Source organism: Enhydra lutris, unplaced genomic scaffold (assembly GCF_002288905.1).
Source record: "Enhydra lutris kenyoni isolate GAN:26980312 unplaced genomic scaffold, ASM228890v2 scaffoldscaffold45, whole genome shotgun sequence".
Classification (NCBI taxonomy): Eukaryota; Metazoa; Chordata; class Mammalia; order Carnivora; family Mustelidae; genus Enhydra; species Enhydra lutris.
The window spans coordinates 15,290,393-15,308,895 of NW_019154129.1; the positions used below are offsets into that span (position 1 = coordinate 15,290,393).

Consider the following 18,503-nt stretch of genomic DNA (forward strand, 5'->3'; position numbering starts at 1 on the left):
AGGTCCAGTGACACCCAAGAAAAGATGAGCTGGCCCAGGGCCCCAGCACCTGTCAGGACACAGGAGGGCTAGAATTGGGCAGAGCTGCAGCTGTGGGGCCAAGGAAAGGTTAGGCTGGACTTAGTGTGAGGACCCTGACCCCGTCCCCACACCAAATAAAGACCACTCAAAAAGGGCAGTTTCTCAAATTTATTAGCCTGGAGCTCCTCCCTGCCAGCCCCAGGGCCTGGACCCTGGGCACAGTGAGCAGGACTGAGGTCAGACAGATTCAGCTCCTGGCCCCTGGCAGCACACGAAAGCTGGTCCAAGGGGTCACCAGGTGCAAAAGTCCAAATGCTGGCACTTCAGGTGTGGATGGCTCCTGGCCAGACTCAGTGTGAGGGACGGTCTGCCGCAGTGGCTACACAGGACTCCGACGTCCTCTCCTGGCGGGGGGGCGAGGTCCACCACAGGGCAGAGCCAGGCCCTGCACGGACACTCCTTCCAAGGCAGCTAGGAGCAGTTCGTGATTCTGGCCAGGAACTGCTGCGCCCACCACTCGTCCAGGTCAATGGGCACGAAGTCTGTGGGCAGAGCAGAAGGCTGGGCAGTGAAGCTGCCTCCTGGATCAGTCAGTGTCTCTCCCTCAGAACTGACCACAAGCCCCTCCCCCACACCCAAATGCAACAAGCACTAGGAAGTAGCAGGTCAAGTTCAAGTGCCCTCCCCAATCCCCTAGGGCTAGAACCCAGCAGGGTCCAGGTCAGGGTTGGAGGGAGTGGAGGGGACTCCCTGAGAGCAGGGGAGGGCTCACTCTGCAGCCGGGGGTTGGGGGTCTTCTCCACGTACTGCACAGGCCTAGGCCCACTAGTGCCAGCTGGGCCACTGCCCAGCTGCTGCTCCACTTGCTGCCAAGCTGTGGGGAGAGGACAGTCAGGCTGAGCCAGGCCCCTGGCATCCTGTCTCCCACCCAGGGCTCGGTGGCTACCCTGGACCCCAGCCAAGAATGGCAATGGGGAGCCCACCAGACAATCACAGGACGAACAGGGAGACAGTCTAGGAAGAGCCCGGCCCTCTAGGTACTTTAAATCAGGTCACAGTGGGGAGGAGGAACAGGGACCCAGACCTCACCCTCCGGCCTTGACACTACCTTCAGAAACAAACCGGACGTTTTCCTCATGGGCCAGTGTATAAGTCTCTTGGGTTCCCTCAAGGGATGGAGATGTGGCAGGGGGCCGCCGGCCATTCACCCGATTGAACACAAGCCTTGGCCCTGGACTGTGGAGGGGGGAGGAGACGGTCAGCAACTGTCCCAAGCCTTAAGGTGACACCTGGCAAAGCTCCAGGAGCAGCAGCAGGCCACACCCACCACCCCCAGGCCAGGCCCAGCCTGGGCACTTCCTTGACATTCAGGGTAGCTCTGTGCTGCCGTGGGGGCGGGGGAGGCCTCTCTCCTGCAGGCCCAAGCTCCCAGCAGCTCGAGTCACACCTGCAGTCCCCAGTCCTGTGTCCCAGACCCCCAGCAGGGCTCCGTGCTCAAGGCACACAGGCACTCCTCCAGGGGTCTCTCGGGTACCCCTACTGCCACCTGCATTCACCTCCCCAGGACCAGCCGGGTCTCCAGCAACCCATGTTCGGCCTAAGCTACAACCACATCACTCTGACCCAGCCACAACTGGCCAGGCGCGATTCTCGGCCGTCTTCTCCCCCCACAGAAGCTTCTCCATCTCACCACTGTCCCGTGTGGGAGAAAGGACCCAAACAAGAAACAGCCCATCTTGGCCCTTCCCTCTTCCTGGCTGTCCTAGGCTCCGTGGGGATGAGCCCTAAGGGATGTTCTGGCCAAAGAGCACTGAGTGGAGAAGTTGTGACTTTAACCCCAGCCCAGCTCTGCAGGTCCCAGACAGGCAACACTCTTGCCCATGGGGGTGGGGATGCTGGGTGAGGAGATGGCCCCCAGGCGCTGGAGCTCAGCCTGATGGGCATGGGATATCCAGGGAGCCACTGGGCCTGTCCCGCTCAGTGATCAGCGGGGCCCAGGGCAGTGATGGGCTGCCCTTGCTGGCGGCAGCTGGCCTAGCCCTGCACACACAAAGCCCAGAATGGGGCTGTGGAGGGAGCGGGGCCCGCACCTACAGCAGGAGGTGGGAGCCGGGAGTCCTGGGCTGCACGTGCCGCTCCGCCAGGCACTCGCGGTCCCGCCGGCCTGCTCGCCTTCCTGGGCTCAGGTGCCCCACCGCCGCTCGGGGGTCCTCCTTGGCTGAGAGGGGCACTAAAATAAAGAGGAGTGTCTTGAGGGGCACCGGTCCCGCCAGCTCCAGGCCAGCGAAGAAACTGTAGCGGGGGCAGGGCTCCTCCCAGGCCTGAGCTGCACCGACCAGAACCTATGAAGGTTTGTCCTCAACCTGGACAGCCCCTCACCTGCCACCCCCACCCCCACAAGCCTGCAGACTCCAGGAAAGTGGAGTAGGAAAGCAAAGTAGGAAAACCGGAAAGGGAATTGCAGCCATGGGCTATGGCCCCCGGGGACCAAAGCGGTGGCCTGCCCAGGGCTGAGCACAGTGCTAGTAGGCAGACACCCACCTGAGCACCCCCCCCAACCCCGCTGTGAGTTTGTTACATAAGGGTGCCGCACAGGCCCTCTGGGGAAAAGGGCGCTGGTGCGTGTGCACTTGCTGTGCACGGGGTGTGCACACTCCTGAGGGCTGTGCCTGCTCCTGCGGATGCCGCCCCACAGGCCGGCCCCGGTGTCCCTGCTCAACCCACACAGTCCTCTCCAGTCCTCGCAGTCCTCTCCAACCCCACTTCCAGCCCTGGGCACTGGGCTCCAGAGGGAAGTGACCCACCCAAACTCACACCCTGCAAATGAGCACTAGTTCCAGAACATAACCACACAGCTGCCTGACCTCAAAGCCCACAACTCAGTAACCCAGGCCACCTCCCTGACCTCCTCGCGTGACCTTCTGGGGGGGGGGGTCACCGGGTGCCCTGTTATCGTCTTCCCACCCACGGATATCACCTTTCCTGTCCTCTGCTGTCTGTCTCACAATGGGAGCGAGAGCTGCTCAGAGGCACTGCCCCATGGAGGGCTGGAACCCCAGCCTGCAGAATCAGCAGGTCAGCCGTTCTGAGCACCGGCAACGCGCCAGACACCCCAGGCGTGGAGGATGCGGCCGTGGCCCAGACACCCCCTGTATCGTGGGCAAGGCAGGGTGAGGGATGCTAGATAATAAAAAGGCACTACAGAGGAAAAAAACAAGGAAGGACGGACAGAAAGGCAGGTGGAGCTCTTTCGGAGGCGGCCCCCTGAGAAGGTTCAGGAGCGGGGGCAGGGAGGGCTCATGGGCAGCACTGGCCTCCCAGCAGGGTCATTTCGAGGCCACGGGGACTGGGAAGGGGCAGCTCTGGAAGAGGGAGTGACCTCGGGGGCAGGGGAGCCAGCCTGCCACCCCGGGGCACGCAGCAGGACCCCCAACCCTATGCCGCGCAGGGCTGAGGCAGGCCGAGTATTGCACTCCCTCTGGCCAGGCTAGTCAGCACCCTCCTGACCCAGCAGGCTGGGATGTGCCCAACTGGCTGAGGGCCAGCTAAGGGCGAAGGTGAGGCCTGGGGGTATGGTAAGGACTCTATGTCATCTTTCCCAACTCCCTCCACACCACTCCCCGACCCTGCCATGGGTGCACCCTGATTTCATCTGCAATGGGACTGTGTAGAGGGAGGTGACGCGCTTCTCCAGGGGAGAGGGTCCGGGTGCCCGGCACCACTGGGCCCCCAGGTCCTCTGCCTGGGTGACCAGTCGCAGCTACACATGTACACCTTGTTTACTCCTCTGGGCAGTAGGGCAGCTGTGAGGACCAAAGCTGAGGTCACAGGGCGATATTCTAACACAGCCTGGGTCCCAGGAAGGCCCTCAAGGTCCTGCTTGCTCACCAGTCTCCCCAGGACACATCGGTGGTTAGCCCAGAATGTTTTCATCACTAGGAAGCAGCCTCAAAATGTCAACGTGCCCCCAGCAGAAGCCCCCTTCCCCCCGCAGGGAAGGGCCTCAGCCCAGAAACACCCCCACAGGTTGCCCCCTCCTGCCAGGCCCCCATCACCTGTGCCCTCAGAGCTGCCTCGGGGGGCCCTGAGTCAACCACCCTGTTTCTCTGCGGTGCCTACCCACAGCCTAGCCCAGGAAACCTCAGGCCTTTGTGGGCTTGGAAGAAAGCCCTGGGACCAGAAAACGCACAGAATAAATGAAACCCAAGGTCCAGAGCTGACACAAAAAAATGAACTCTGGGGCATGGGGGGAATCTGACCTCCTGGTCAAGGTCATGTGGATGCCAAATGGGCCAGGACGCACATTCCTGTGGGGCACTGGCGGAAAAGCTGGTCAGAAAAGGCAGGAACTGCAGGTTCGGGCAAGGCCTGAGCATCTGTGGGAGGCCTCCAGTCCCCAGCCAGGGTGTCCGGGGTGAAGGGCAACGGAGAGCAGGGGCCTGGTAGGGCCACAGGGAACCCCGTGCACTTTCTCCCCCAGCCTGCTCTGCAAGGACGGGGCTGGCAGCCTCCCGCCCGGCCGGAGCCAGGAGGCCTCGAGGGCCCGCACCCTAGGGTATTTTGTTCCCGCCTTCCTTGGCAGCTCGCCTCAAACCTTGGCCTCGCCACCCAAGGTCGCCCGGAGCATCTGAGTCAGCCGCGTGGAGCTCCTGCGATCCCGGAGCTGGTCCGCTTCCTCCCCACTCGGGCTCCGCCACGGTCCCACGGGGCCAGAGAGAGCGAGGGGTTCGTGTGCATCCGGCCCAGCCCCCTCCGACCCCGCCAGGTGCCAGGTGAGGCGGAGAGGCCGAAGCGCCGAGGGCGGAGGCGCGGAGGCCGGAGCCGCCCGCGCGGGCGGGGTCACACGCTCCGCCCCGCGCCCGCCCCGAGCACGCGGCCGGGTCTCCGTGAACCTTCCCCAAGGTCAACCTCCCGGTCCCGCGGCCGCCAGCGGCCGGCCCGCGCGTCTCACCTCGACAGGGGCCAGGGTCCCGGCGGCTGCGCCCGCGGGGGCGCTGGGGTCGGCGGCGCGGGCTGCCGGCATTTCAGGAGCTCGCCGAGCCGGCTCTCCACCTGCTGCTGCGAGGGACCTGCGGGCACCGGGCGCGTCAGCCGCCGCCGCGCCCCGGCCGTCACTGCGCGGACCCTCCCCCCGGTCCTGCCCGCCCCGCGCCCCGCGCACCTGTGCGGCGCTGCGCGACCAGCTTGCTGGGCCCCTTGGTGATGGTGTACATGGTGCGGAGGGCCCGGCCGCCCGCGCGTTCCCCGGGACGCACGCCCTGCCCTGCCCTCCGCCCGGGCTCGCACTCGGCGGGGGCCCAGGGCGCGGCCCCTTTAACGGGCGGCCGGGCGCGGCGGGGAGGGGGCGGGCCGCTACACGCCCCCGGCCCTTAAAGGGCCCGCGCGTCCCGGCCGGCCTCGGGGCACGCGGCGGAGGCGGCGCTCCGGCCGGGGGGTGGGGGGGAGGCTGGTCGCGGCGCGCGGCCACGGGCGCCCCACCCCACACGGCCCAAGGCCAAGGCAGAGGAAGCGTCCTGGGGCCTAGGACGGCCTTCCACCACCGGAAGGCCAGGTGAGCCGCGGGGGCGGGGTGCGGGGGTGCGGGGGTGCGGGCGGGGTGTCGTGGACAGGCGCTAGGGGCGCTCTGTGCGGACCCTGGAAGCAAAGTAGTGCCCACTCGGTGGGAAGCTCCAGCCAAGGTGCCTGGGTGGGCCCGGGCCAGCGTGAGGGTCATTCTTGGCCTGGGCTTTGGGGCTGAGGGCCAGAGACCAGAAATGGGTTTGGGCAGAAACTTGCCACCCTGGGAATCTCCTTTCCACCCTGCGGGACAGGAATAGTGGGTGCACTCTGGTCCCTGACGAGCCTCCCTTGCCAAGGCGCACCCCCAGCTCCAGGGACGGGAGGCCCCATTCAGTCTAGGAGCAGCGTGGGGGTGGGATCTTGCGCAGAGAGAAGGTGGGCGTGTGAGGATGACCGGTTTGCCTGTTTCATCCCCATTGGAGGGGAGCAGTTACCTCCCTGACCCGCATGACCCAGGCGGCCTGCCTGGAATGACCCCCAGGGTTCCTTCCTGAGAATTACACAGAAGTGCCCCTTTCTCCCAGGTGCCGGGCTGCTCAGGGCTAGGGGAGAGGAAGCTGCCCACCCTGGGGTCTGTGGGCCTCACCACCTGGAGGGCTCCACATGAGGCTCCCCTGTCCTCCCTGTGGCTGAGTTCAACCCTTAGCATCCCCCCCAGCGGAGAAAAGACTCTGCAGAGTTGTCTTGGAATCTGCCCCGAGGCGTGTATGGACGCGGCAGGGCTCACACGCTGCCCCACAAATATTTGAGGATGCCCAGTCCAGCAGGCACTGGGGCCTTGTCGGGGAGCTGCCGCCCCAAGAGGCAATAGGACTTAGCAGGGCCATGAGGTTTCCTCAAGTGTCCCCCACACCTCACTTTGGGAGCAGACCTGAAGCCTCTCCACCCAGGCAGAGAGCACAATGTTGAGAGGGGTGGGGGGCAGCACCTGTTGGGGTGTGTGGGGGAGTGACAGCAGGAGGAACTCCCTCCCCACCTGCTCTGTGCAGTGTCCCTTCCCAGCTGTGGTCCCACCCCCGCCCCGCTGTTGTGACTGCTGGAGGGAGCCAGGCCGCTCAGGTGCGTCTAGGGGGGGGCCGGGCCCCCCCCCCCCCCCCCCCCCCCCCCCCCCCCCCGCTTTCTCCTCCCCAGGCTGAGCTGGGCTGGGTCAGGCCTGTGATCCTCAGAGGGGAGACAGGGATCCCCCCCCCCCCGCATGAGCATGCCCCTCCCTCCCAAGGCAAGTGGGTCCCTGCCCAGCCCCCCACCATGCACCCCTGCAGTGTCTGTCCCTTGTTCCCCGCCACCCCCAAGCAGAGTCAAGGCCAGCATGGTCCCACACACCACCGGTGCTGGCTTGCCTGGCCTTGAGCACACTGCTCACTCACATGCTGGGGAGACAGCACACGGTGAGGGGGTGGCTGTGTTCCTGACACAGGAAGCGAGGCCCTGGTGTGGGGAGCATGGGCCCCCAAGTGGACCCAGACGCTGAAAGTCCCTCCTCGGACACACTCCTCAGGCCTGCACCGACAAGGCCCCCTCCTCCTGATGGGCAGACAGGCCTAGCATTTGCTTAAGCCATCTGAAAACCAAGGCTTGTAGGCCCTGACCGCCAAGCCCTGCCCACAGGCTTGTTAGAGGTCAAAGGTTGGGTCCAGAAACCTCAAAGCTCTGGGGAGAAGAGCTGAGCAGAAATGATCCTGACAGGTGAGAGGGGAGAAGGTGCAGGGGCAGCAGGGAGGGCGGGGGGGTGAGGGAGAGCCCAGTGGTCCCCCAGGTAGATGAAGGAGGAGGAAGGCCAGGTGGTAGGGGGCAGGCAGTGAAGCTCTCTGTACCTGTTGGGGGGCTGGTCTCCCCCAGAGGGGCCTTGCCAGCCTCACTGCTCCAGGGCACGCAGTGTCGGGGGAGGGTGATGGGTATGGGACCTGGGGACCTGGGGAGCTCAGAGTTCTGGTCCCAGCCTCATTGACCTTGCCTGGAAGGCGGGTCGGCTGGGAGGCCTCTGTAGGGAGGGGTGGTCACCTTCCCCGTGGTTGGGGAGGTTGGGAACCTGTCCCCAAGCCAGTGGTGCGGGACGAAGGGGCCTCATCCACTCACAGATAAAAGTGGCTATCAGGGTAAGACAAGGCCTTTACCTCACAGATTCCACTCATGGTAAGAAAAGCAAATAGTAGTTTTCTTTCAAAGATTCTAAATACAATACTAAAACTTTATCTGAAAGAGAAGGAGGTTTTTAGTCATTCTCAGAAACTTTCTCCATCGGAAACCTCTGCCCTCTCCAACGCAGAGCGGACGATGGGCAGCCCTCCCGGAAAGGCACTGTGGGCGCTCCTGTGTCCACTGCCCAGTGTCGGGGATTGCTTGGCCATTCCCAGACCTAAGTGCAGGGGGTTGAGTGGTGTCCCCCAAAAGCTGCGTCTCCTGGGAACCTCAGAATGTGACCTTATTTGGAATAAAGGTCTTTGCAGATAGAAGTTCGGCAAGGTTTCAAGATAAGGCCATCCTGGATCGGGATGGGCCCTAAATCCAGTCACGTGTCTCTGTGGGAGGAAGGAGAGGAGCGTGTAGACACCAGGGAGAGATTAGGTGAAGGTGGGGGGAGAGTGGCCGCAGCCCCTGGCAGCTGGAAACGGTGAGAAACCATCTTCCCGGAGGGCCTCTGGAGGGGCAGACCATCTTTATCTCAGACTTCTGGCCTCCAGAAGGATGGGAGGATAAACATCTGTTGTTTGAAGCCTCGGAGTTGGGGGTCATTTGTTACAGCCGCTCTAGGAAGCCCGTGTATCAGGGCAAGTGGTGGTGTCTGAAGGGATGGGAAGGGACGTGCCCGGGGCCTGGCGAAGGGCTGGGGAGGAAGCCTGCACCCCCATCAGGGCCTCCTGCCTATCTGCTTGTGGCTTCCTACGCAATAGAGATTGCATCGTGCATGTAAACGCTCACCGCGAAAGGGGGCCCGTGCTGGCATCACACAGCGGGTGGCAAGCTCAAGAGGGCTGCCCAGGAGCTGGACTCCGCCTCAGGAGACAAAATCCTAGTAGGCCCCACCAGGCATAGGCCATGGACGGGGACAGACACATCCAGGGGTCCGCTGTTCAGCATTCACTGCGGGTCCGGGACTCTCCCGGAGTCTTGACACACAACCGTGACTTTCCAGAAAATGTGTGTTCAAACGTGTATACACAGGCATTCACACGTGTGTGCACATACTCACACACACTCACACACTGCAGCATAGGCCACGGAGTACAAGGGGGTATCTCGCACAGCGTCCATCCCAGGGGGACAAATGTGGCAGGTGCAAAGGCAGCATAGAAATGATTACATTTCCTTAACTACCTGCAGCCCATTGACAAGTCCTTGAAGCAGGCAGTGACCTTCCTCTAGGGCCCCAACTGCCCGCGACGTTGACACTTTGCTAAGGACAAAAGGCAGTCCTAGCTGAACCGCCCTCCCCACTGCCAGGATCCCGTAAGTCTATTTTAACATATAAAAATTCCTTTGGAAACTCCCTTTAGTCTGCGGCCCTACCACCTTGAAACCCCCTCATCTTGTCTCATCTCAGAAGCTAAGCGGGGTCGGGCCTGGTTAGTACTTGGATAGAAACTCCCTTTATCTCTACCCCTGAGATACAGTGGGCTCCAAGCATGTGGCCCACTGCGACACACGTGAAGAGTCTCGTGACTCAGGTTTTATTAGACGGTAATAAATGACCCTTTCCTGACAAGAGCTAGCACCCTCAAGGTCCTGGAAAGCTTGCTTTCATATGCTCTCCGTAACCCCCTTCCAACATGAAAGTATGTAATAGGGGGCTCAGTGGGTTAAGTCTCTGCCTTCAGCTCAGGTCATGACCCTGGGGTCCTGGGATCGAGCCCTGCATCGGGCCTGCCTGGCGGGGAGCCTGCTTCTCCCTCCTTCTGCCTGCTATTCCCCCCGACTTGTGCTCTCTCTCTCTCCGTCTGCCAAACAAAGCTTAAAAAAAAAAAAAAGGTATACAATGGGCCACTCATCATGACCCCGGTGCGGATCTTTCTGCCCATGGGTCCCCCGTTCCTGTGCTTTAATAAAACATTTTTGCACCAAAGATGTCTCAGGATTCTTTCTTGGCTGTTGGCTTTGAACCCTAACGTCTTTCCTACGTCCGATAGCAACCTAAGGTCAAGTGCTGTTAAATGGAAGACACGGCTGGGCATTCGGGCTGCTTCTGAAGCTGGGCCATATGACCTGGAGGAAGGAGGGAGACTGGTCAGTCTGGTTTCTTGCCTCTTACAGAACACCTGGTGTAAAGGAAAATGCCAAAGTGTCCTACAGTTTAACTCAATTCTGACCTAGCTGCTGGGCATGAGTGCAGACCCCCTCCCCAGGCTGCCAGCCGGGTCCCACGAGACCGCCCCCACGTCCAAGCTGTCGCCAGCTGTAAGTCAGGGTTCCAGACCCCCTTGTCCAGCCATAATTTGCTAGAACGGCTCACAGAACTCAGGGAAACACCTCACTCCCGGTTACTGGCTCATCATAAGGACAGGCCTGGGGAACAGCCGAAGGAAGACACCCACAGGGCGGGCGGGTGTGTGGAAGGAGCACGGAGCTTCCAGGCCCTGCCCCCTGCCCGGGGACCACCCGTCCCCTGCCGGCACCCCCGTGTGCCCCGGAGGCTCCCGCACCCCTTCATTTCAGGTTCTTGGGGGGCTCGGGGCTGATGGGCTCGTCGCTCGTGTGATGGGCCCGGTCTCCAGCCTTCTAATCACATGTCGGGGCCCTCGGCCACCAGCCCCCAAGCTGCTCGAGTCCCCTGGGTGTGTGAAGCCGGGTGAGGCGCACCGGGGCTGGTCAGGGGCCCCCGCAGCTGCTCCTCTCGGCCCACCATGAAAGGGGACAGAACGCCCGGCGCAGCCGACAAAGCGGGCGGCGGAGGCCCTGGGCTGGGAGCTGGATGGTCGAGGGAAGGAAGGGTGGTCGCGAGCAGGATGCCCTGGGGCTGCCGGCCCGAGTGAGCCCCCGCCCCGGGGCCTGTCCAGCCTCGACGGCGCGACACCACTCCCCACCCTGGGCGGCGAGCCCGCGCTCCCCGCCGGACCGACCCACAGCCCGGCCCCTCCACGACAACGCCAGACTAAAGCCGGGGTTGGGGTCACCTCCCGAGCCCTGGCCGGAGGGACGTTGGGGTGGGGGTCGCTCTCGTGCAAACCCGCGCGGCCACGGAAAGAAGCGGGCCCGCTGCGGACGCGGCCCGGTGAAGCAGCCGGGGAAGCGCGCCCGGACCGCACTGGGAAGGCTCCGGCTGGATTCGGGGGTCACCCACCCCCTCACGGCGTCCGCGCCCCCGGGGCGGGCGCTGGTCGTCTCGGCGACACGGGAAAGCCCCGAGCGGCGCCGGCGTCAATCGCGGCCCACGCCCGCGTCCCTTAGTCCCGCTCCGTTCGCTCTCGCGCTGGGGGGAGAACGAAGCGACATCGGAGCCTCCCGCGCCCCGCTTCACGCGGACCCCTCGGTCCGAGCGCTCGCACCACAGCGCGCCTGCCGGTTGGGAGGCGCCGGGGCCGGCCTCTCCCCTGCGCGTGTTCTGCTCTGCGCGCAGACGCTGCGTCACAATCTCTTAAGGCTCGCGGACTTCCCACCAGCCAAGAGCGCCGCTGGTGTAGTGGTATCATGCAAGATTCCCATTCTTGCGACCCGGGTTCGATTCCCGGGCGGCGCAGTTCTGTCTTTTCCTTTTCTTCCCCCACTCGCTAACGACAGTGCTTCCGACAGGAAAGAAAACCGGAAACGAGGGAACACCCGGTCCGGAGCAACCCGGACGAGGCAATTTCAGAGAACTCTAGCGTGACAAGCGCTAGGAAAATGCCGGAGCGGCCGCGGGCCCCTGGGTACTGAGTTGCCGGTCACCTGTAAGCCTGCGACCCCCAACTCAAGCGACAGGTGCCCCCGCCGCGTTTGCCGCTCCCGGTGCGGTGCGCCTCCTGCAGCTGCGGGCCCTTTAAAGCCGGACTACCACTCCCGGCGGGCCGCGCGGCGCCGGACTACAACTCCCGGCGGGCCGCGCGGCGTCGCGCTACGGCGCCCGGTGGGTCTGGCGGCTGCGGACTGCGGCTACCGGCGGGCCGGCTGAGCTGCTGCGATGCTGGTGGCGGCGGCGGCCGAGCGGAACAAGGAGCCCATCCTGCGCGTGCTGCGGCAGTACATGGACCCGGCCCAGCGCGGCGTCCGCGTGCTCGAGGTGGCCTCGGGCTCGGGCCAGCACACGGCTCACTTCGCGCGGGCCTTCCCCCACGCCGAGTGGCAGCCGTCCGACGTGGACCAGCGCTGTCTGGACAGGTGCGGCGGGGCGCGGGGAAGGCGGGACCCCGGCCACTGAGGGGGCGGAGCGGGGGCCGGCGGAGCGGGGCCCGTCCCGCTGCCCGGCTCCCCGCGACCGTGCGCTGCCCTCCTACAGCATCTCGGCCACCACGCAGGCGCAGGGGCTGTCGAACGTGAAGGCCCCGCTGTACCTGGACGTCACCTGGGACTGGGAGCACTGGGGCGGGATCCTGCCGCAGTCGCTGGACCTGCTGCTGTGCATCAACATGATCCACATCAGCCCCCTGAGCTGCACGGAGGTCTGTGGGCGCGCGGGCGAGCCGCCCACCGGCGCCGCGGGGCCCCCCGCTCGGTGCGGGGCAGCGCGGGGCGGCAGGTCTGCCCCACAGCCCAGCGGGGGCACTGGGGCCTCTAGCCCCGGGCTCCTGCGGGGCCGGGCCGAGAAAGCCCCTCACTGACCCCCGCATCCTCACTCCCCAGGGCCTCTTCAGAGCAGCCGGACACCTGCTCAAACCCAAGGCGCTGCTCATCACCTATGGGGTGAGTGCTTCCGTCGGGGGCCACGGGCCTCCCCTGGCAGGGCGGCCCTGTTCCCAGCCAGTGCTGGCTGTGTCCTACTTTCCGCACTCCCTTCTCTTGGTGTCAGTATTTTTAGTTGCCTTGTCCCCTGACAACCCACCATCATTAAACGGCACCCAGAGTCTTCCTTCTTGAACACGCTCCCGGTCACCTGCCAGTCTCCCTGCAACCCACCCCCACCCCCGCCCAGCTCACCAGCTGGTCCTCAGCTGTCCCCCATCTTGGGGGCAGGGAGGGGTGCGTCCTTTTCATTCTCTGGGTGCCAGCGTGCAAGACTGCCTGTGCGTCGACGGAGGCATGGCTGACCCCATCTGTGGGTGGCGGGCAGAGCCGTGTTCCCCTCTCCGCAGCCTTATGCCATCAATGGGAAGATCACTCCGCAGAGTAACGTGGATTTTGATCTAACTCTTAGATGCAGGTCAGAGCTGGATTGGGAGAGGGCGGCTGGCTGGGGGGACAGGGGGGCTGGGCGACCACTCCAGCCACAACTCTACCTTCTTGTCCACTTCCTCCTCACTGCAGGAACCCTGAGTGGGGACTGCGGGACACAGCCCTCCTGGAGGACCTGGGCCAAGCCAGTGGCCTGCTGCTGGAGAGGATGGTACGTGGGAAGGGCTGGGGACACAGGGGACTTCCCTGGGGACCAGGTCAGCGCTCCAGCCAACCCCTCTCCCCTAGGTGGACATGCCGGCCAACAACAAGTGCCTGATATTCCGGAAAGAGTAATTCTCTCCTGCTCTCGCATGTTTGTGTCTCCACCAAGACCCCTTCTGGACCAAACCCAGATGCCAGCCCCTGCCTCCCAGGGCTGGGCCATGAGGACTGGCCTTGCCCACTCTGGGGGCTCTTGGCTGATGGCCACAGGGCTGCTTAGAACCTGGGAATAAAGTGTTTTCTGCTGCTCACTGCTGGTGTCACCCAGGCCTCGTGGGACCACTCCGGGTGGCGCTCAGTGGGCGGGCGGTGTCTTCAAGGGGTCTGCACTAGTGACAGAAGGGTCTGGCCTGTGGGGTCAAGGCTTGGGGGTCTCCTGGACTGTGCTGCTCTGCTGAGGGCACAGGGGAGGGAGGGAGAACTCGGGCCCTGTGGGTTGAGCTGGCTGCTGAGTTTCCCCGCAACAGGAGCAGGTGCGCATCTCAGGCTGGTCACAGCTCGTGCCCCTGCAGGGAAATGGGAGGCCGCAAGGAGCAAGCTTGCAGCGCAGCCCATGCTCCAGTGGGGGTAGCGGGATACCAGCTAAGGGACCCCGAGGAGGTCCAGCCCCTGTAGTCCACAAGCTCTGGGGAAACGCTGGCTTTTATTCCATGGGGCAGGAAGGCAGGGTGGGCAGACCAGGGTGGGGGGGCAGTGTGGGTGGGGTCAGTCCTGGAAGCGGTTCAGCAGCTCGCAGGCATTCTTCTCCAGCAGCTCCGAGATCTTCTTGACGCGCTTCTCGCTTGCGGCCCGGACGTAGCTGCCGGCGTCCAGCACGGCCACGCCGTCTCGCACCTCCCCCATGATAACCAGCGGGCCGTCGCCAGCCGTCACGTTGGGGCAGGGGCAGGCCCAGTCCATGCCGCTCAGCGTCACCTCCAGGTACTTGGTGCCCAGGAACCGGAGGCCCATCTTGTCGTCCTTGAGTACCTCGTCCAGGGCGACGCGGGCGATGCTGCCGCCCCCAGCCTCGGGCTCCTCCAGCAGCTCGGTGAGCCGCCCCACGATGGCAAAGTCGCTGCGGCACAGGCTCAGCGCCAGCTTGCTCCGCAGGCGGCAGGCCCGGCAGGGCGGCGTGCGTGGCACGGGGCAGGCGTCCTCGCAGCTGGCGCGGCTCTCGAAGTTGTTGCCGTTGCCCTCGCAGCCGCCATACAGGAAGGGGTGGCACTGCTGCAACTGCGGGCTGTAGGCCCAGCGCGGCTCCCAGCCCTGGCAACGCCCCTGCACGGCTGGCAGCACACACGCGTCGCCGGGGCCCTTGGCGCAGGCCTGCTGGCACGCCTCGTAGCTCTCGAAGCCCCGGCTGCCGCCCTCGCAGCTGCAGGCGGGGAAGGTCATGCAGCCCCCGCGCTGGGGGTCGAAGTGCCAGAGCACGAGGCCGGAGGGCGCGCTGCCGCAGGCCTGCGGGTCAGGCAGGCACTCGGCGGGGCCGGCGGGGGCACGCGCCTCGTCCCCGTCCCCAGCCGAGCCCCGCCGGAGCACAGACAGCGGGAAGTCGGCGCGCAGCAGGCCGGCGGCGTTGCGGGCGGTGCAGGTGTAGAGGCCCGCGTCCTCCAGCCGCGCGTTGTAAAGCACCAGCTGCCCGATGCTGGTGACCACCACGTTGCCGTACATCTGGTCCGGCCGCATGATCAGGGTCTCCCGCTGGTCGCTCTGCTTCTCCCAGGTCACCGCGGGCGGCGGGCGGCCGCCGACGTCGCAGTGCAGGCTGGCGGTGCCGCCCACGAACACGGCCTGCGGCGCCGGGCTGCTGTAGAGCGCGGGCGGCATGGGCGCGTGGCCGGGCGTGGGGCGGGCGGTGGGGTCGGGCGGCCCCGGGCTGGCGGGCGGCCAGCCGCGCATGCGCTTGCAGGGCACCACGTGCAGCCGCAGCCCGCGCCGGCAGGCCTCGGCGTCCATGTAGCAGCGGTTGTAGTAGGTGAGGCCGTCCGAGGCGCAGGTGAAGCTGGGCTCCCTCTCGCAGCGGTCGCGGCAGCGGCACGCCGGCTGCCCGTCCCATAGGTGGCAGGCGGAGCCCTGCTGAGGGCAGGGGAAGCCCTCGCACGAGGCGGGCGGCGGGGGCGCGGCCGGGCCGGCGGCGGGGAAGCGCGCAGCCACGCAGCTCTGCAGCCCGCACACGTTGGCGCAGCACTTCTCGTGGGCCGCACAGTCCTGGGGGGTGGGGAGCAGCTCAGCGGGTGCCCCCGCTCCGCCCGTCCACCGTGCAGGGGAGCTGAGCTGCCGCCGCCGCTCCCCAGCCAGCCGCCCACCCCGCGGAAAGCTCGGCACGCGGCCGACGCGTCCTTCCCGTGCTCTGCACCCTCAGACTGTCCGCTGTGTCGCGTCATCGAAGCCCGCCGGATCCTCGGGTCCTCACCCCCCGGAGCGGGTGTCATGGCACCCAAGGAGACCAAGGCCCCGGGTGTTGCGGGGGGGGGGGGGGGGGGGGGGGGGGCGGCACATGGACGTGTTCAAGGCCACTGCTGCAAGGGGGCGCTGCAGGGCAGATGTCCACGTGGGGCTCCCACCTTTCAACCTTGCTGGCCCTGAGAACAGCCGTTCCCAGGGTGGGGGTAGGCAGGTTTGGGGAGCGACACATGAAGGCAAAGACGGGGTGTTCCCTGAGACCCGCATATGCGGAACAGCCTAAAACCCCAGCTGCGGGACTATGGGGGGCCTGAGGAGGCAGCCTACTCCCAGGAATGGGGGCACAGGGCAGCTGCTGGGGTCCCCCTGCGGGCAAGGCCTGGGGTTCCCCTAGACTCATGAAGCCTCCGAGGTGCCCCGAGTCCCCCATGGTGTCTGACGCCTCTGCAGGGCTGCTGAGCACGGTGCCTGTGCTTACCTGGTCCCCGACGCACTCACGCTCACAGGTGCTCTGGGCGTCCACCCACAGGCTGGGGCTGAGCTGGTTGGGGCACACGCCTGGATGGCTTCGGGGTCCCGGCGGCAGGCTGGCCCCCAGGGTCAGCCCGACCATGAGGAGGAGCAGTAGGAGTGGCCTCGGCGCCAGCATGGGGACCGCGGGCCAGGGGGTGGGGGATGTGACCACCAGTCCCTCCTCAGGCGCTGCCTAGCCTCCCGGATGAAGGCATCTACCTCTCTGGGCCTGTGGTCGCTGCCCCTGCCCTGGGGCCCCCGCCTGGTCCCCAGGGTTCCCCCCTTGGCCTCCAGGGTCCGAGCCCACAGCAGAGGCTTCCTCTCCCAGTGTGAGGGGCTGGGTAGGGGCTGGGTAGGTTCGCCGCCTCTCCCAGCTCCGAGTCTGTGTGTGTGGCGCCGGCCCCTCCCCTGCCTGGCCCCTCTGTGGTCAGCACAGGGCAGGGGGTGGGGAGGGGAGGAGGGCTGGGGAGGGGCCGGGGCCGGGAGCACGGAAGACACTGGCCACGAGGGTCACGGATGGGCGGAGAAGGGCCAGAGAAGGGCTGGCTCCGCGGGGGAGGGGAGGGGAAGGGAGGGAGGGGCCTCTGTAATTGGAGCCCCTCCTCCCTCTAGGCCCTGGGCTGGGGATGGAAGGGCGGGGGGATCAAAGCTCCTCTCAGACCTGCCCAGTCCAGGTCAGAGGAGGGGGCTGGGCCGGCCGACCCCTGCTGGCTCCCCAACCTGCCCCAGCCGTCCCGGGGCCTGGATCTCCCCCAAAACAGGTCCAGACCAGCCTGAGATTCATCGTGTCCGGCAAGACGGAGGCCGGTGGGCGTCGGCCCGCAGCCGCAAGCAGCAGACATTGTTCCTCAAGAAAAATCTCACAACCTTCTCCGGGCCCTTCTCAGGGTTACGACCTGCCAGCAGGTCTTGGGGTCACAATGAAACCCTTTCTGCTAGTGGGGAGGCCTCGGGTGACCCGCAGCTGATGGAACTGAGGGTTGGGGGGGCCGACACAAGGCAGGACTCTGCATTTCCAGGGCGGCACCCGGCACGGCTCCCGGTCCAGGCATGTCCCAAAGATGTGAAGTCCCAGGGCGCTCAGCAGGGAGAAAACCGCACTGGCCGGGACACCGCCCGTCACACAGGCAGCAAACACCGGAGATGGGGCTGGTGGGACCAAGGACCTGTGGTTTACTCGGCCCGACTGAATTTCGGTAGCTGAAGCCCCACGCCACACAGCGCTGAGAGACCAAGGTCATCTAAACAGCACCCTGGGCAAGCCCTGGGAGGAGCCCTCCCCGAGTGGGGGTGGGGATGGAAGCCCCCCTTGGCAGGGCAGGCAGGAGATCTAAGGCAGCAGCAGGACTGAGCCCTGGGATCTGCCCTTCCACACCCTTCCCAGGGGCCTGGGGCCGGAGGAGCATCTGCTCTGCGACCAGCACGTCCCAGGGTCCTGCATCTGACCTTCTGACCTGGGAAGCAGGGTAGTAAAAGCCGAGTGTGGTCAGAGTGGGACCAAGAGATGTCCCGGATACGGAGGACGCATACCAAGGGGCCGGGGGCGCGGTGGGTTCCAGATCCAGGACAGTCCCTCAGAGCTGCCCAGAGGCCTGGGCTCCGGAGTGTGGGCGGGGCGTGGGGGTAGAGAGGCTCCTTCAGAAGGGTTCCCCAGCCCTCAGCACCCACCACACCCCAAGGACTGAGCCTCGCACACCCCGTCAGCGGGTGGCTTTCCCACCCCAGGCCCAGGTCTGGGTCCGGCAGGCGGCGACCCCCCAAGTCCTCTGTGCCCACCACCCTATGGCAGCAGAACCAACTTCGCAATTAGGCCCCACCTCCACAATCCGGGGTGGGGGGGCTCGGGCGTCCCAGGTGCCCCCTCCAGAGTGCAGAGGACTGCCTGTCGGGCTCCCCAAGAACTATGCAGCCCGGGCTTGCCTGCACAGCCCAGACCGGGAGCAGCCGGTGAGGCCAGGCCCCGGAGGCAGGGGTCCTCGCGTCACCTCCACCTGCCACTTGGCCAGTTAAATCCAGGGGCGCTCACGGACAGAAAACGCAACCTGCAGGCCGAGCTGAATTACGTTTACTGTACAAAGAAAGGAAAATCGTCCAAAACGAGCCCAAGAATGGTGTGTCAGACAGCAGCAAAGGGTAGTGTTGATAAAGTGAACAAAGGACTGTCCACGTCCTCAAAACAAAGTCTGTGTGACTGGGTTCAAAGTCCAAAGAAAGGGGTGCCCCCCACACAGGCAAGACAAGATAGGTGTGGCCTCCCTGCCTGGCCCGCTAAAGCCAGGCCTCCCTGGGGACCCCCAGTGCACAGGCCGAGGCCCCCATCCTGCCTCCCGGACACGCAGCACAGAAGAGTCCCAGAGCCCAGGGCGGGGCTGTGAGGACGAGGTAGAGCTGAGCACCAGTATGACCGGTGGCCATGTCGCCAAGCGGGCGGCAGGAGGGAGCCAGGCCTCCTGCTCAGGGCTGGCTGGTGGGGCCTCCAGGAGCGGCTCGGGGTCCACTGCCGGGATCAGTCCTGGCAGCAG

At 65.4% G+C, this 18,503-nt stretch overlaps 3 protein-coding genes and 1 non-coding gene across 12 annotated transcripts; 2 read left to right on the top strand and 2 right to left on the bottom strand.

Moving 5' to 3' along the window:
- Positions 1 to 174: 174 nt before the first annotated feature.
- Positions 175 to 5,294, bottom strand: LOC111156075 (MAPK regulated corepressor interacting protein 2). Of its 5 annotated transcripts, none has more exons than XM_022516666.1 (5): positions 5,183 to 5,294; positions 4,973 to 5,090; positions 1,130 to 1,257; positions 829 to 895; positions 175 to 563 (listed from the first exon to the last, which is right to left on the bottom strand). In XM_022516666.1, exons 1-5 carry the CDS (start codon positions 5,232 to 5,234, stop codon positions 548 to 550), a joined length of 381 nt encoding a protein of 126 aa, XP_022372374.1. In that variant the 5' UTR covers positions 5,235 to 5,294; the 3' UTR covers positions 175 to 547. The 5 variants fall into 5 exon arrangements, with proteins under 5 accessions (XP_022372374.1, XP_022372373.1, XP_022372375.1 ...); XM_022516665.1 differs by having other exon boundaries at positions 794 to 895; XM_022516667.1 differs by lacking the exon at positions 829 to 895.
- A 5,886-nt stretch (positions 5,295 to 11,180) lies between these two features.
- TRNAG-CCC lies at positions 11,181 to 11,251 on the top strand. Its single transcript has one exon. It is a non-coding gene; the product is annotated as a tRNA-Gly (tRNA).
- A 341-nt stretch (positions 11,252 to 11,592) lies between these two features.
- On the top strand, positions 11,593 to 13,334 carry LOC111156088 (methyltransferase like 26). Of its 5 annotated transcripts, XM_022516690.1 has the most exons (6): positions 11,593 to 11,868; positions 11,987 to 12,149; positions 12,331 to 12,390; positions 12,780 to 12,847; positions 12,952 to 13,030; positions 13,108 to 13,334. In XM_022516690.1, exons 1-6 carry the CDS (start codon positions 11,672 to 11,674, stop codon positions 13,153 to 13,155), a joined length of 615 nt encoding a protein of 204 aa, XP_022372398.1. In that variant the 5' UTR covers positions 11,593 to 11,671; the 3' UTR covers positions 13,156 to 13,334. The 5 variants fall into 5 exon arrangements, with proteins under 5 accessions (XP_022372398.1, XP_022372397.1, XP_022372399.1 ...); XM_022516689.1 differs by having other exon boundaries at positions 12,952 to 13,334; XM_022516691.1 differs by lacking the exon at positions 12,331 to 12,390.
- A 435-nt stretch (positions 13,335 to 13,769) lies between these two features.
- LOC111156217 (WAP, follistatin/kazal, immunoglobulin, kunitz and netrin domain containing 1) lies at positions 13,770 to 16,132 on the bottom strand. The gene is made up of 2 exons (XM_022516958.1): positions 15,947 to 16,132; positions 13,770 to 15,273 (listed from the first exon to the last, which is right to left on the bottom strand). The coding sequence occupies exons 1-2, from the start codon at positions 16,115 to 16,117 to the stop codon at positions 13,789 to 13,791; spliced, it is 1,656 nt and encodes a 551-aa protein (XP_022372666.1). The 5' UTR covers positions 16,118 to 16,132; the 3' UTR covers positions 13,770 to 13,788.
- Between the last annotated feature and the right edge of the window lie 2,371 nt (positions 16,133 to 18,503).

What these genes read in the sequence shown, in the direction of transcription:
- LOC111156075 (XM_022516664.1), bottom strand. Translation starts at nt 5,234, where the DNA reads ATGTACACCATCACCAAGGGGCCCAGCAAGCTGGTCGCGCAGCGCCGC. An exon ending in GGTCGCGCAGCGCCGCACAG is followed by an intron (nt 5,091 to 5,182) that starts GTGCGCGGGGCG and finishes CGGTGCCCGCAG; the next exon opens with GTCCCTCGCAGCAGCAGGTG. An exon ending in GGACCCTGGCCCCTGTCGAG is followed by an intron (nt 1,258 to 4,972) that starts GTGAGACGCGCG and finishes CCCCCTCCACAG; the next exon opens with TCCAGGGCCAAGGCTTGTGT.
- LOC111156088 (XM_022516689.1), top strand. Translation starts at nt 11,672, where the DNA reads ATGCTGGTGGCGGCGGCGGCCGAGCGGAACAAGGAGCCCATCCTGCGC. An exon ending in GACCAGCGCTGTCTGGACAG is followed by an intron (nt 11,869 to 11,986) that starts GTGCGGCGGGGC and finishes GCCCTCCTACAG; the next exon opens with CATCTCGGCCACCACGCAGG. An exon ending in CGCTGCTCATCACCTATGGG is followed by an intron (nt 12,391 to 12,779) that starts GTGAGTGCTTCC and finishes CCCTCTCCGCAG; the next exon opens with CCTTATGCCATCAATGGGAA.
- LOC111156217 (XM_022516958.1), bottom strand. Translation starts at nt 16,117, where the DNA reads ATGCTGGCGCCGAGGCCACTCCTACTGCTCCTCCTCATGGTCGGGCTG. An exon ending in GTGAGTGCGTCGGGGACCAG is followed by an intron (nt 15,274 to 15,946) that starts GTAAGCACAGGC and finishes CCCACCCCCCAG; the next exon opens with GACTGTGCGGCCCACGAGAA.